Source organism: Colletes latitarsis, chromosome 13 (genome assembly GCF_051014445.1).
Source record: "Colletes latitarsis isolate SP2378_abdomen chromosome 13, iyColLati1, whole genome shotgun sequence".
In the NCBI taxonomy this organism is placed as follows: Eukaryota; Metazoa; Arthropoda; class Insecta; order Hymenoptera; family Colletidae; genus Colletes; species Colletes latitarsis.
The window spans coordinates 15,277,129-15,290,724 of NC_135146.1; the positions used below are offsets into that span (position 1 = coordinate 15,277,129).

A 13,596-nucleotide genomic window follows, 5' to 3' on the forward strand; every position below is an offset into this window, starting at 1 on the left:
GTTTTATTGCCACGCAAACGACACCCCATAATACATGGCAAATAACTCGAGAAAAAGGGAATACTGGTAACATTTTAATTAATTATTGTCGGAAAAGTTTCCATACATATTGATATTCGTTGTAAGCATGGTTTTATACGAATAGCGTTAACTGTATTCTGATCGCGATTTAATATTTTTCCAGTGTCATTTAATTGATTCTTTATAAATATGTGGAAGCTGCGTAGTTGGAATATGCTATTGAAGCATAAATAACCAAGGAACTTTAATTTTTGGAAATTACGGGATATTGTAACATTCGATAAAATAAAAAAAACTCTCTCTTTGAATTTCGAAAGTTTTTCACTTTGGATAAAATATCGATAGATAGTTAGGATTCCTCGCCAAAGGAGGGTGGTTGGGGCGAGTTTAGGGAGGGTCTCCATTCGCAGCAACCTCCACGTGGTGAGACCTGGGTAATATTATTTACCGTTTAATTAATAATCGTGTCACTCTTAGCTGTGTAATATAATTATTGATTAAAAAGTAAATAATATTAGCAGATGGCTGCGATCTTTCTTGTAGTTTGTCCGTCCAGTTTCATATACGTTCTTTAGAAGTAATTCTCAGTTACACTCGTCGAATATACATAGATCGATTCTGGTTTCGATCGGCGTAATCATCACGATTTCTGTATATACTTGTTACGACTAAATTAATTACTCGAATAGAATTAGTTCCAACTCCGATATCCGTACAAATAGCTCGTGGTGCAGGTAAAAATTAAACTTTTATTTTAATTAAGCTTTTAGGGAGAGGGGGAGGAAGTTTTTTTTTATAGAAAAGACCAGTTATTAGTAAGTGAAATATTTAAAGCAAATATTTTATTAGAAATAAAAAATACAAGAGTTAACCAAGTTTTAAAAATATTTATTCATCACTATTACACTGCTTCATCCTCGATACGTTGTTTTTATATTGACAAATCCGCTAAAACAACTGGTGGTATTTCTTTCTTTCTTATGTTTGGTTCTATACCGCAAAGATGTCTTTGTTGATCTTTACTCGCAAGTTCTTTCCTACGAAAATCTCTTTTGTCTCTTTTACATATTTTCTAACAAGTTTCGTGTACTGGATCCGAGTATATGCCAATCCGTTATCCATAAATTGCGAATTAATTATGTTTTAAATTATTTTACCAAATGCGCGCGCGCGCACACACACACACAGAGCCAGAGACAAAATGATGTAAAAATTTATTTAATCCCGTTGATGGTAAAAACATACCTACGTGTCTGTTGAGCGTATGCGATTAATATTAATGGTAAGGTTAATAAGAGTGAAAAACAAAACTGCCGACTAGTAGTTTGCATACGTAACAATCGTGTATTTCTTCCGTCTTAATACTTTTCTTTATACAGTTTTTTTCAAAGGTATTTGCATTTGTTGTACGCATGCATTGGTGGTGATGGTTGGTGGTGCTAAAATAAGAAGAAAAAATGTCGAGTGCGTCGAAGAATAGAAAATTCGTTCGATACTTTTCCCCTCGAACAGATTGAATTCGAAAAATCAGAATTCATGAAATGTTCTTGTTCTTGTTGTTGTTGTTGGTTGCAATAAAATACAGAACGAATGAACGTTGCGAAACAACTATGCATATATGTATAACGAAGAAGACTACTTTTCGAAATAATTACTATAGTAATATCCAGCCAATAACTACAAACAATTGAACAAGTTTTACATTGTAGATGGAAAGTAGAAAGAAATGTCGTAAATTGAGCCGATTTTAAAAATAAGGGCTGCACGCGTATCGTTTTATTTAAGATTAAAATAATTTCTATCTAGGATATGTCATAATTTTATTACTAAAAAATATAATATTTAAAAAAGAATCAAATTTTAAAAAGGTACAGCCCGTTTAACCACAATTATAGTTGATTCGGTCAGTCGCAACATTTATATTGTGCACCCCTATACTAATGTATACTTTTCTACATGTTTTTTTTTTCAAATAAAGAGTATGTATATGTATAACGATACATATGAATCTGATATACACGTATGTATATGAAATTCTTTTATAGTACAACTTTTTTCCTTGTAGTGTCCGTTTGCCAATAATGAATTAATCAAATGCTATAGTCGGAATAAAATTGATTCAAGGTCACTTTTCCCGCTCTGATCGTGCAAAATTCCTATTTTCTAACTACATCGATTTCTATTACCCGAAGAAACAATCTCATAGAAAAATTGAAATCGAATCATCCCGTGCATATGTAATATACACTCACTCACGCACTCAAGCACTCAAGCACGCGATGCTCAAGGAATTTAATTGTATTTCATTTACGAAACGCGAGTCTAATCTTGTCTTTGGAAAAATTCTATGTATTTCACACGACGATACGCATATACATACATATAATAGATGGCGATCCTCGTAGTCTACACTGAGATCAATGTTCCCAAAGTGCACATATCTATGTACCATATGAAACGTTGCAACGGATAATTTTATAGACCGAGTGTAAAGTAAAGGAACATTGAACGAAATACATACCAGAATATTAAAATGGCGCAGTAGCGTTACTGAAAACAGAAATAGATGCCATAGAATGGTACATGAACGATTTTTAAACGCATCTTGGGGATTATTTGGAAAAGTGAGACTTGTACAATCGCGATTATTTTCTACATATCCGTGTCGAAAGGAAATATTGGAAAATTTAAGGGTATTGAAAAACCATAAATTCCACTAGAACAGTTGACCATCACCTAACTAACCCAGCCCTAACAACGAAAACAGATATTTATTTGACGCGATATGCGATTTAATTGTCGAATAGAAAATTGGTCGCAGCGATTCCGAATCCTCCAATCTCTATGCATGATTTTTACTCGAAAAACTAACTGGTCTTTGATCCAAGACCGTCTATCCGAACCGCTGTGTCGTGTCGTGTCGCGTTGCGTCGCGTCGTCTCGTTTCAAGAGAAAAAGATTCGTCCATTGTTCCAATAGTAGAAACGTAAAAGCCTGTAAACTGTAATTGGAGAGAAAAGAGCAAGTTGAAAAGAGAAAAGATCAGGATCCGTAAGCAAAGTAAGCGAACGGCTTTTCAGTCAATTTTCTAACAAGTATATGTACCCCTTTGGTCTTGGTAGTTTTTCTCAAATCGAATTCTTTTCTTTGAGCAAAGCGTCAATATCTTTAAGAATATCGTCGGACCCCATGTCCAGCGTCAGATAGTCGTCCTCGTTGATATTCAACAAACTGTCGCAGGAAGCCATAGTGGTAGTAGTCGTCTCCTTGGAATCGTCCGTGGTGTTGGGTTTATCCATCGAGAGTTTCTCTTGGTTTTTATCAAACTGTGTTTGATCCTCGTCCGTGCTACTGTCGCACAACCTGATCTCCACCTCGCTTCTTCTAGCTAGGTTGCTCGACTCTGACGACTGGGTCAGGTCTGGATTCAGCCTGTCCAATTTTATACTCACTGGACTTTTTCTATCGTTTCTCTCCTCTTCCATGCTCTTCCGTTGAGCTTTTATTCGAATTTCGGTAGGGGTTGGCAACTCTTTGATTCTTATCGGTGAAGATTCGGTTAAACTCCTCCTGAGTTTGACAGGAGGTACACTGCTCGCGAACGAGGAGCCACTACTCTCCGTAACGTTAAATTTCATTTTACGTCTGTTCGTATCGTCCTGGCAATCCTCGAGCGACCTCTTGATACCTCTGATCCCTCCGATCCCTGTCAACGTCTTTGTACCGTCCTTTGACAAACGTCCTTCTTTCGTCGGTTCATTTCTTTTATCCTCCAACGGTGACTCTTTCTCGAAGGTGGCTTTGTGTCTCTTTCTGCGTCGAATCTCTTCCAAACTGAGAACTTTAAAGTCCAAGCTTTTCTCTCCGTTTTCCTCCGTTGTTTCCAGCCGCGGGCTGGGATACTGAGATATCTTTTTAGTCCGGCGAGTCTTGATCTTGCCAGCAGTAACGTCGCTCCGATAGTCTTCGGTCTTGTAAGAATAATACGCCGCGCTCTCAGCCTGGATCTCCTCCAATCTGATTTCTTCGTAAGTCTTGCAGTAGGGAACCCTCGGTTGTGGCTTCACCGGCGACGGAACACTTTCATTGTCCGATTCTGGAAGAAACATAGGACGAAATGCGAGAATTTATGTTACTCGTGAGTAGCGAGAGTGGTCCTCGATGCTGGTGGCCTACTACCGCGTACACCACCCCGTACACCATCGCGTCATTAATTATCCTCAGCGAGCTTTTCCAAACGTAATCTTGCGTACATTTTTTTTTACATTATTATACTATTCAATTCGAACCAGTCCTCTCTCTCTCTCTCTCTATTTTTTCCAATATCCGATACAACACACCTGCCAAGCTTTACTTTTTTAACTTGACAATTTGTCGAGACTTGTGAAAATTCTCACGAGTATATCAACTCTATGTTAGTCGTTAGCTATTATCCCGTCGCAGTCAACCAACCGCGTTCTTCGTTCTTTTCGTTACCTCTGCTCTTTAATGTACTTTAAGCAGCTTTATCTAGAACTCGCTAATTTTTATCCTAAGGAAATTATTCTATTTCCCATAGAAAATTATTGCTAGCAAATTTTTAAGGAGTGTTTAATATAGTACAATTCCAATACTTTTATCGATATTTCTGTGGTACAATCAATCTCCGAATCTTTTTGCATCCAACCTCTCTGCATTTCTTTCCATCCTCTCTCCGCCTTTATTTATTTATTTCTATCTCGTTTTCGTTTCATATATTTTTAACTTTCCACATTACTTTCTGATATTTACCTCGTTACAGTAGTCACAAGTGAAACTAGCATGCCGTTTATGAACTTGACCAATTCCTGGAGTAGCAAGGAAACTGTATCATGTTTTATGCTTAAAATTCAATAAGGGAATCGTTATCGTCGTCGTCGTCGTCGTCAGTGTCGTCATTGTTATCTCTTTGCATTTCTTTCTCTACTACGTTTCTCTGTAAATTTCCTTTGAAAGCTTCTTGCTTTCTCTCTCTCTCTCTCTCTCTCTAGCTTTACTTTCGTTTTCAGACTTGTCCATATTTAGCCCTCTTCTCTCCCCCCCCCCCCCCACCACCACCACCAATAAAAAAAGGAAAAAATTGAAAACGCATTTCATAAACCCTTTAAAAATTTCCAACAGTAGCCTGTTTCCAAGCATCGATACTCTCGATGCAGACAAGCATTGCAATTGTTAATATCATCGTCGTGAAATTTCTTTTTCGTCAACAAAGCACAAACAATAACAACAGTATGAAATAATTCTGCTACATTTCACTTTAATTTCTATTTAATCAGACATTTCCTTCTCGAATGAAATTTAGATATTAATCAGTTAGTAAACGTAAAATATTTGTCGTTTTCCAATTAACAATAAATGAATCATTTTCCTCGCTCCTCGCTCTCCCTTCTTCTCCATAGAACCATAAAATTACAAACGATCCAAGACGAATTACATTCAACGAACAACTACTATTCGATATTTCCAATAATATTAACATTATGTTTCGACATAATGTTACCAATAAATACGAAACAACGATATTGACAACTATCTAACCGATACAGAGGCACAACTATAATCAGGACGAAATTAACTGGCCGTTCGAGATTACCCAGGATAAATCCCCCTGACTTTACCGTTTTACTATCTCTACTATCCTCCGTATTTCGTTTGCTTGTGTCACACGCACGATCAGTCTGTTTTTTAAATTTAGATAACAGTTAACGAAAGACCAATTAAATTTCATCCGAATGTAGTTTCTTATTACGGGGACAATAACACAATCTTCCAAAATGTAGAAAAGAAGAAACGCAGGAGAATCGTTGCGGTCGTACCGGCGATATTTTCCTTTCTTTTCATGGTATCAAGTTTATTAAAATCCAAATACCATCTCAATAAAAATTAATCATTTCAATTCGTTTACATAAATTCATATAGCAAGGAATTACGTGTCGCCGCGTATAATCGGTATATGTATAATCTCTCTCTTAAGTGAATCCCTTTCTGTCGAAAATACACAAGAAACATATTCTCGCATTTATTAGTTACGTAATTTTACAGATCGTTCAATCGACGCAACAATAATTTCTCTTATTGGTTATTCGTTACCTCGAGACCTTTTTTCCGTTCTGTTAAAACACTGATTATATGATCTTGAACAAACAAGTTGCCGAAATTTTCAATGTTTGAACGACTGCAAATCACAATTCTTGTACACTTGTTGAATGAAAACAAAAGAAAAAAAAGAAAAAAAAGAAAAAAAGGAAAAAAAAACCAGAGTAAAGAGAGAAAAAAAAAAGACGGCATATTTTCGTCCATTATAATAAACAATATCGATGACAATTACGTTAACATCAACTATACTACCAACGATAGTAGTAACATAAATAATAGAAGCAAGGAGAAACACTTTGGAAAAAAGAAACAAAGTGATACGATCGAAACGGGCAACCATCTCCTCTATGGAGGACGCGCGAACAATAATTGCAGCTGGACGCGCATAATAAGTAACTACTATGAAAAAGAAACGACAAAAAAATGGCAATTGACATTATCAACTTTTTAAATCGAAAAGAAAAATCAACACTTGGATCGAACCAAATTATTAAATAGTAAAAACAAGTACAGAAAATTTAAGAAACTTTTCGAGAACGCGAGTGTAGAATCGTATATTTAACACGAAAGAAAAAACGTAGTAAATTGTTATAATCTTTATAAAATATACGAGAAAATGATGGCGGTAGTAATGGTTGCGGTTATAATCACACAAATCGTTGATCAACTTTGGATTGTTACAATCTAACGTTAAATGCATTATTTATTAGTTAAACATCGGCACAAACAAATTTCCGCTTAAATGGATACGATAAATAAAGTTATTAAGGTCATCGCCGGGAACATACGTCCAGCTGCTAATCTCCTTCCTTCTTCCCAACTATTATTGTATAAGTTAGTACTGTTGCACTATTTTCTTTCTTATATTCACGCACACACGCACTCGCAAACAAGTTACATGCGTTACAGGCCGTGTTCCGTACAAAATAATCGTATTTCCTGTATCGAGACACATCGAACACAATTCTCCAGTTTTAGGAAAACGAAACAATTATTCCAAACACGAATATATTTCCATTTTAAGCGCTCTTTTCATTAATCAGGTAGAAAAAAATACTAGTTGAAGAAATTTCATGAATGTAAATTTTATTTTATACTTTTCGCACGGCTTTCGCGCGGACGCTCTTTCGTTTCACACAGCATCGAGACAACAATATCGAATATTTCTCAATTAATACAAAGGCCCGTAATTATAAATAACCGGTTCGTTACTTTCTGAAATTATCTGTGACGCCATATCACATTTAATACATTCACGATTAAATTCATTAAGATTAGTTATTGATACAAACGAAGGTATCAGGTATAAGTTAGTTTCCTAGCAAGTTCTTTACAATAGAAAGAAAGAAAAAAAGAAGGAAAAAAAAAGACGAAATGAAAGACAAAGTCTCTGTATCCTATCAAGTTTACATTATTTTTCCTTATAATATACAATCTCTGTCTCCGTTTCATCCTTGCACACTTTTGTCCTGTTCCCTTCCATACCTCTGTCCCTTCTTCATTCTCATTCTCATTCTCATTCTCATTCTCATTCTCTCTCTCTTTCTCTCTCTCTCTCTCTCCCTCCCTCGCTCAATTTCCCAATCAAAGTACGGTCATATCAAATCTTTCATTTTCAAGTTACGTACAAAATAAGGAATTTCTGTCTCTGTTATCGGAAAATTTAAACCGCACACGTGTACACCTCGTAAATGTGATATAATTTTTTAATTGAAAATCTTTTTCACCGAACCAAAATAAATTACCACAAAGTGCAATTAAACCTAGGGGTCGAGACTATAACGTTCGATTTTACCCGTATAAAATCAAAGACGTAAAAACATCCGAAATCCGTCGTTCATGACCGATGCTAAACACTCGATTACGTAGCCGATAATTATCCCTCGATCATAAATATGCCATTAGCGGTTCAATATATAATATCTTATTATGCTGTCGAGTTGTCGTAATAAAGATTACATTAGTTTTCCCTTATACCTCTCGTGCGGATCTAGGCGCAAATAGTAATTCGTAACAAAAATAATAAATATTGCAATTTGCATCCACTAGGACCTAGGACATTTTAATATCGGATACACTTCATCGTCATCATCATCCTCGTTATTATTATTATTATTATTATTATTATTATTATTATTATTATTATTATAATAATTTTTTTTTTCTTTTTTTTTTACCAACTCCTTTACCAACATTTGTTTTAACTAACACACAAGTAAAGCAACACGCGACTGGAACAAAATTCAAAAGTACTATTTAATACACCAAGTTCCGCTTTTGCTTCACGTTAAAAGTACGTATTATGTAAATGTCTGTATGCATGCAATATTAAGTCGTATTTCTTTTCTTTAAAAACTCTCTCGCTCAAAGCAAGCGCTTGCTGCTCCCCTTATTCATTCTTCTTTCTTTTCTACATATACACACACGCACTTACATGTGTATATATGCACATGTAAGTGCGTGCGTATTCCATATAAATACATAGTTATGTATTTGCATTATATAATTCCATATTTTATCATTTAACCTTTTGTTCGTGTGTGATCTATACGTCGTTTTCAATACTCGAAATCGTCCTTCCTTTGCATGCTATCTTTATTATTGAATGGATCTAAAACGATGACTGTTGAACAAAAATTAAACGTTTCTATACCATGTAAGCTTTCGCCGATTGCACACTAATTAAAAGACTCGTTTGTCAACTTGCTCGAGAAAAATCTGTTTTATACTCGTCGATGAGTTTCTCAATCTTACGTTAATTTAAAAAAACAAAAAAATTCACTCGATCCAGTACCTTTGTAATTTCTTTTCCATTCCGCAACGACACCAAACTTTTCCCATCCCCGCGATAATACTTATTTATCGCTTTCAGCAGCATTAATTCACAATTTATCGCTATGTGATGTACATAATCTAAATTAACATGTTCAAATAAAATTTGTCACAATTCTCCTTAACGCGTTCAAAACTACCATTTATCTTTTGCAGTACGATTCGGTGTGACGTTCGCTTTCCCTTCGACATACATATTTCTATTTAATTTTCTTTTATTCATTTTGTTAATGCAAAAGGTACAACGCAACGTTAGGACACGCACACTGTTGTAACAAATTTTCTCTAAATACAAAGTGTCGCTGTTATACGCTTCGTGTTATCCCATGCCGTTTCGACAATTCGCTAATTCGTGTGGAAAGCCAAAACATATGAAGGCATTATATGTATATCGATCGTATGTACGTGTTAAATTAAGGCTGGGATACGGTTCAATCGAATACTGCTTATCCTAAATATAAACTCATTGTGTTCTGTCCATTTATCTTGCCTTATATCTTTTTTTTCCTTTTCGTTTTCTTTTTTAAAAGAAAGAATGTTACAATATAGTAGGTCGCATGTTTTATTACACGCAATATTGCACAAAAACAAAAGCACGTGTGCGCCTGTATCTGAGGCAGTATTCGACTCGAATAATTGTATTTCTTTATCATACATTATTCGGTTCGAGACATAATCACAAGTCCGAAAAAGAAATACATCTTATTAATAAAACCTTTTCTTTATAATCGCTTTGCATTCATAAGTTATGCTTCAAACTCAAAGTATCATGTTTTTTTTTTTTTTATACTTTTTACACACACACACAAAAAAAAAAAACAAAAAAAAAAATAGTTTCTTGTTCGAACGATTAAACAGAGACAAACACTTACAACTCAATCTTCATAAATAGAAATTTCACCCTAACATTCTGACGTTTAATTAATATAAAGATATCTGTGTGAGTCGAGTCGTGTGCGTGCGTGCGTTTGTGTGTGTGTGTGTGTATATGTAGCAAAGCGACAACCTATAGCTATCTTCTTATTCATCCAGTAGTTTTCGTTTAGGTATCTTACAACACAATTACAGACTTGTTTTCTACTGCGATATTCGGGAAAATTCAAGGCTCATCGTACTGCCGCTGGAGAAAGATAGCCATAAGAAGTTAGTAGAGGGCTACAGGCAAAGTTTAGATATAGCAGCCCCTGGAGAAATTGATATTCAAATCTACGTTTTTTTTATTGTTTTTTTTTTGTATTTTTTTGTATTTTTTTTTTGTTTTTTGTTTTTCTTTACATATAATAAGATCATCGTATTCTTCTGCGACAACACGATTCTTCTCGATTGTTTCAATCGATCAAGTTATGACAATGTAACTAACTGTGCTCGGATAAGTGTTTTAACGTTAATCGCTATCCAATAGGCGACTAAACTGATATTAAGAATACAGTTTCATTGAATTAATCTAAATGTTGCATGTTATCCCTCTTTTTTTCAGTGATAATGTAATACACTGTGTATAGAAAATTATATGTGTAATCAATCATATTGAAATAACACGTACCGTCGACTACCATTTTTAAGTGTAATGTACACAAATGTTCGAAACCATCTTTTAAAGGAATCTTTCATGTATCGATACGATTTCGCGATTATATTTTATCCAATAATAAAGACAACGATATAGACTACCTATTGCTTCTTTCTACATTTTCTAAACTAATAAAACATCTTGCACGTATATTCTTTTATAATTTATTTATTAAATAAATAAAATGAAAACTGTTAATATTTGATGTATCGATAATTTGAAGTAGTGCAGTCTTTATTATTGAAAAGGCAATTGGAAACATATTTTACGAATTAACGTGTGTCGGTCACTAGAAAAAGCCATTACTATCAGGAAAATATTCTGCAAGTTTTCAATGACACTGATGCGGTTTAATTAAGCGGTTTTCTTTCTTAAGGATATACTTTTTTTTTACGGTTTCCTTATAACAATTCACTTTCTGTGAAATAAGTAAAGCGAGGATCGATCAAGTATCGGAAATGTACCAACATTCCTGGTGCTCAATCAATAGAAAAGTCTGCAATAACTTTTTTTGCAAAGCAGAAAGTAGATTTTACTTGTACATATCAAGTATCGTATGTGTTTATTCTTTTAAGAGCAATATCTAGTTTAATATAACTTTATATCTGTTTTCTTCTTCTTCTTTTTTTTTTTGTCAGTATTTCTATCAGTGTACTTTTCTATGCTGGTTGACGGGCGATGGAAATTTACATTGTTACAATCAGAGTGTTTTTAGAAGTTTAAAATCGTTTATAGGATGTCATTTCAAAATATGGAAAGGGGAATCTTGACGTTTGAGGCTGAGAAGTTTGTCGTGTATGGATAGGCGAATACGGCGGTTGCTGAAGGAGCGGAGAATTCTGTTGATTTTGTAACGGTGATAACGATTGGCCAGGAGAATGCGAATGCAAATTTGGCGGATGAGAAAACGATAGTGCATGATGGCAAGGGGAAGTCTGCGAATTTTGTACACTGGGTTGCGGTACGTTTAAATTGTTCGTGACATTGATATTATTTAGAATGTTGAGACTATTAGAAACGTTATTAGGGATTGTCAGGTTGCTTGGTATACTGAGCGTATTCGGAATATTTATACTTGTTTGCAAATTGGGTGGAAGGGAGAGAGTAGCCGACGCAAGGTAATGTACGCTGAAAGATGGACGGGGGGGCTAGTAAAGCCTCATACCTTCTTCAAATTTGACGATAAGAGGATCAACGGCTGGACTGCCAATAAAACTGCCCGCTTCGCTACTTCCTCTACCTTGATCCGACTCCGTACTATTACCATCATACTTTGTATCATCTATCAACGATAGAAAAATAATTAAAACTATAGACGGGAATGGAACGAGGAAAAATTACATCACGCTAGAAACGCAACTAAATATGCTTACCTTGACGATTTAACCATTCTTGATTTAACGACTTTGATGTTAATTCGGAATTCTTCACTGGATTAATAGGATCACTAGTAATTACGCGAGCATTCTTATGCATAAACGAACAATGCGGTTTCCTACAACCACCAGGCTGGGTCTCCCAATAACATGGAATCGACTTGCGATTTTTCTAATCCGACAACAAAAAATAGCAATCTTAATAATTTGTTTACTTTATTTGTTAAACATTCTGCGCGTACGTAGCCGAAACATACTTACTTTTAATTCCATATGCCTAAAGTTACAATGTTCATCGAGACATTTACCATGTTGCCAGTACGTGCACATTGTTTCGCAACCCAAGGCAGACGGTTCATGTCTGAACGGGCAATGGTCACCCTTTGAACACAATCATAAATCAACCGATAAATAACAAATAACAAAATACAAGTATATCTTTTGATATAAATAATAATAAAGGCAATAAAAGTTTAGCATAGAATTATCATGATAGTTGCAGTGCTCGTTCTATATATCAATACTGCATGATGGTAGAAACAAAAGACTTTGCAATTATTCGAATTAAATTAGAAATACTATAAATGTTGGATCAACGTTCAAAATATTATCGATAAAACGGAGTTTTACAAGTGCGAAAAAAATGACAAAATTAAAGCATCTTAAAATTATTTCAAACACAATGTAACCATTACATAATATTAAAGTAACATTCTAATATGTTTATAATTAATTTGTCAATTATTTGAAAAAGAAGGGTACCGTGAAACCTGGCTTCAACATGGCCGATCTAACCTCGCGAATCGAACAAATCAGAAACAATATGGAACAAATTTACCAAACATTTAGGATTTTATCGGGACGATCGAATACGACGAACATTACGTTTGTATCGTTTCTGACAAAAATTTACCTTTTTGCACGTAGAATAATAGAAAAAATAACAGTCGGTATTCTCGTGACCGAACTCCATTTGCAAAAACTGATAAAAAGATTGAGCGATCGTGTTCCTTGCTGAAACAGAAAATATTTCAATTCATCGACGTAATCAAGTACCATAAATTGTAAAATAAAATGATAAAATTGAACATGAAACGTTACCACTTGGCAGAAGACACGATTAGAAATTAATGTATCTTGTTTAGCCGCTAGTTTTCCAATCTTATCGAATATTCGCTTTCAATTTCAAACTTTTAGCAACCACAGGTATTTCAACGGATAAAATTGACCTTTTTTCAACCTGTATTAGTTGTGTACTCTTTACTTACATGTGGTGGCAGCGATTCCTTGGGTGACTTCTTTTTTGCCCCTTCGCTTTGACCCACACACTAAATCGACTCGCACACAGATTCAAGTAAATAGTTCGACCGTAGCACTTGTCGCCCCTTTCGTTGTAGACGCTATTCAGTAATAGATACGATGGCGTAAACTTACGAACAAATGCGAAGACACACGACCGTTTGCGCGCTTTTTTGAGACGACGATGCACAAAACTATTTATTGAAAAATATCTTCTCTAAACTTGATTTAATTTACATTCAACCGAGAAATCATTTATCGAACGAAACCTTCGATAGAATATGTCTCGGTTAATGATTTGCAATTCAACCGTATATTTCAAGTAACAACCGTGAAAAGTAAAATAATAAAAAAAATTTTCGTGTCCCACGAAAACCCGAGTAA

General features: G+C 34.8%; 1 protein-coding gene across 2 annotated transcripts; it reads right to left on the minus strand.

The window, feature by feature from the left end:
- Positions 1-1,473: 1,473 nt before the first annotated feature.
- Positions 1,474-13,313, minus strand: LOC143349258 (uncharacterized). 2 transcript variants are annotated; one of them, XM_076780359.1, is made up of 6 exons: positions 13,182-13,313; positions 12,827-12,927; positions 12,175-12,294; positions 11,911-12,085; positions 11,703-11,819; positions 1,474-4,117 (listed from the first exon to the last, which is right to left on the minus strand). In XM_076780359.1, the coding sequence occupies exons 2-6, from the start codon at positions 12,884-12,886 to the stop codon at positions 3,150-3,152; spliced, it is 1,440 nt and encodes a 479-aa protein (XP_076636474.1). In that variant the 5' UTR covers positions 12,887-12,927; positions 13,182-13,313; the 3' UTR covers positions 1,474-3,149. The 2 variants fall into 2 exon arrangements, with proteins under 2 accessions (XP_076636474.1, XP_076636475.1); XM_076780360.1 differs by lacking the exon at positions 13,182-13,313 and adding an exon at positions 13,015-13,165.
- Between the last annotated feature and the right edge of the window lie 283 nt (positions 13,314-13,596).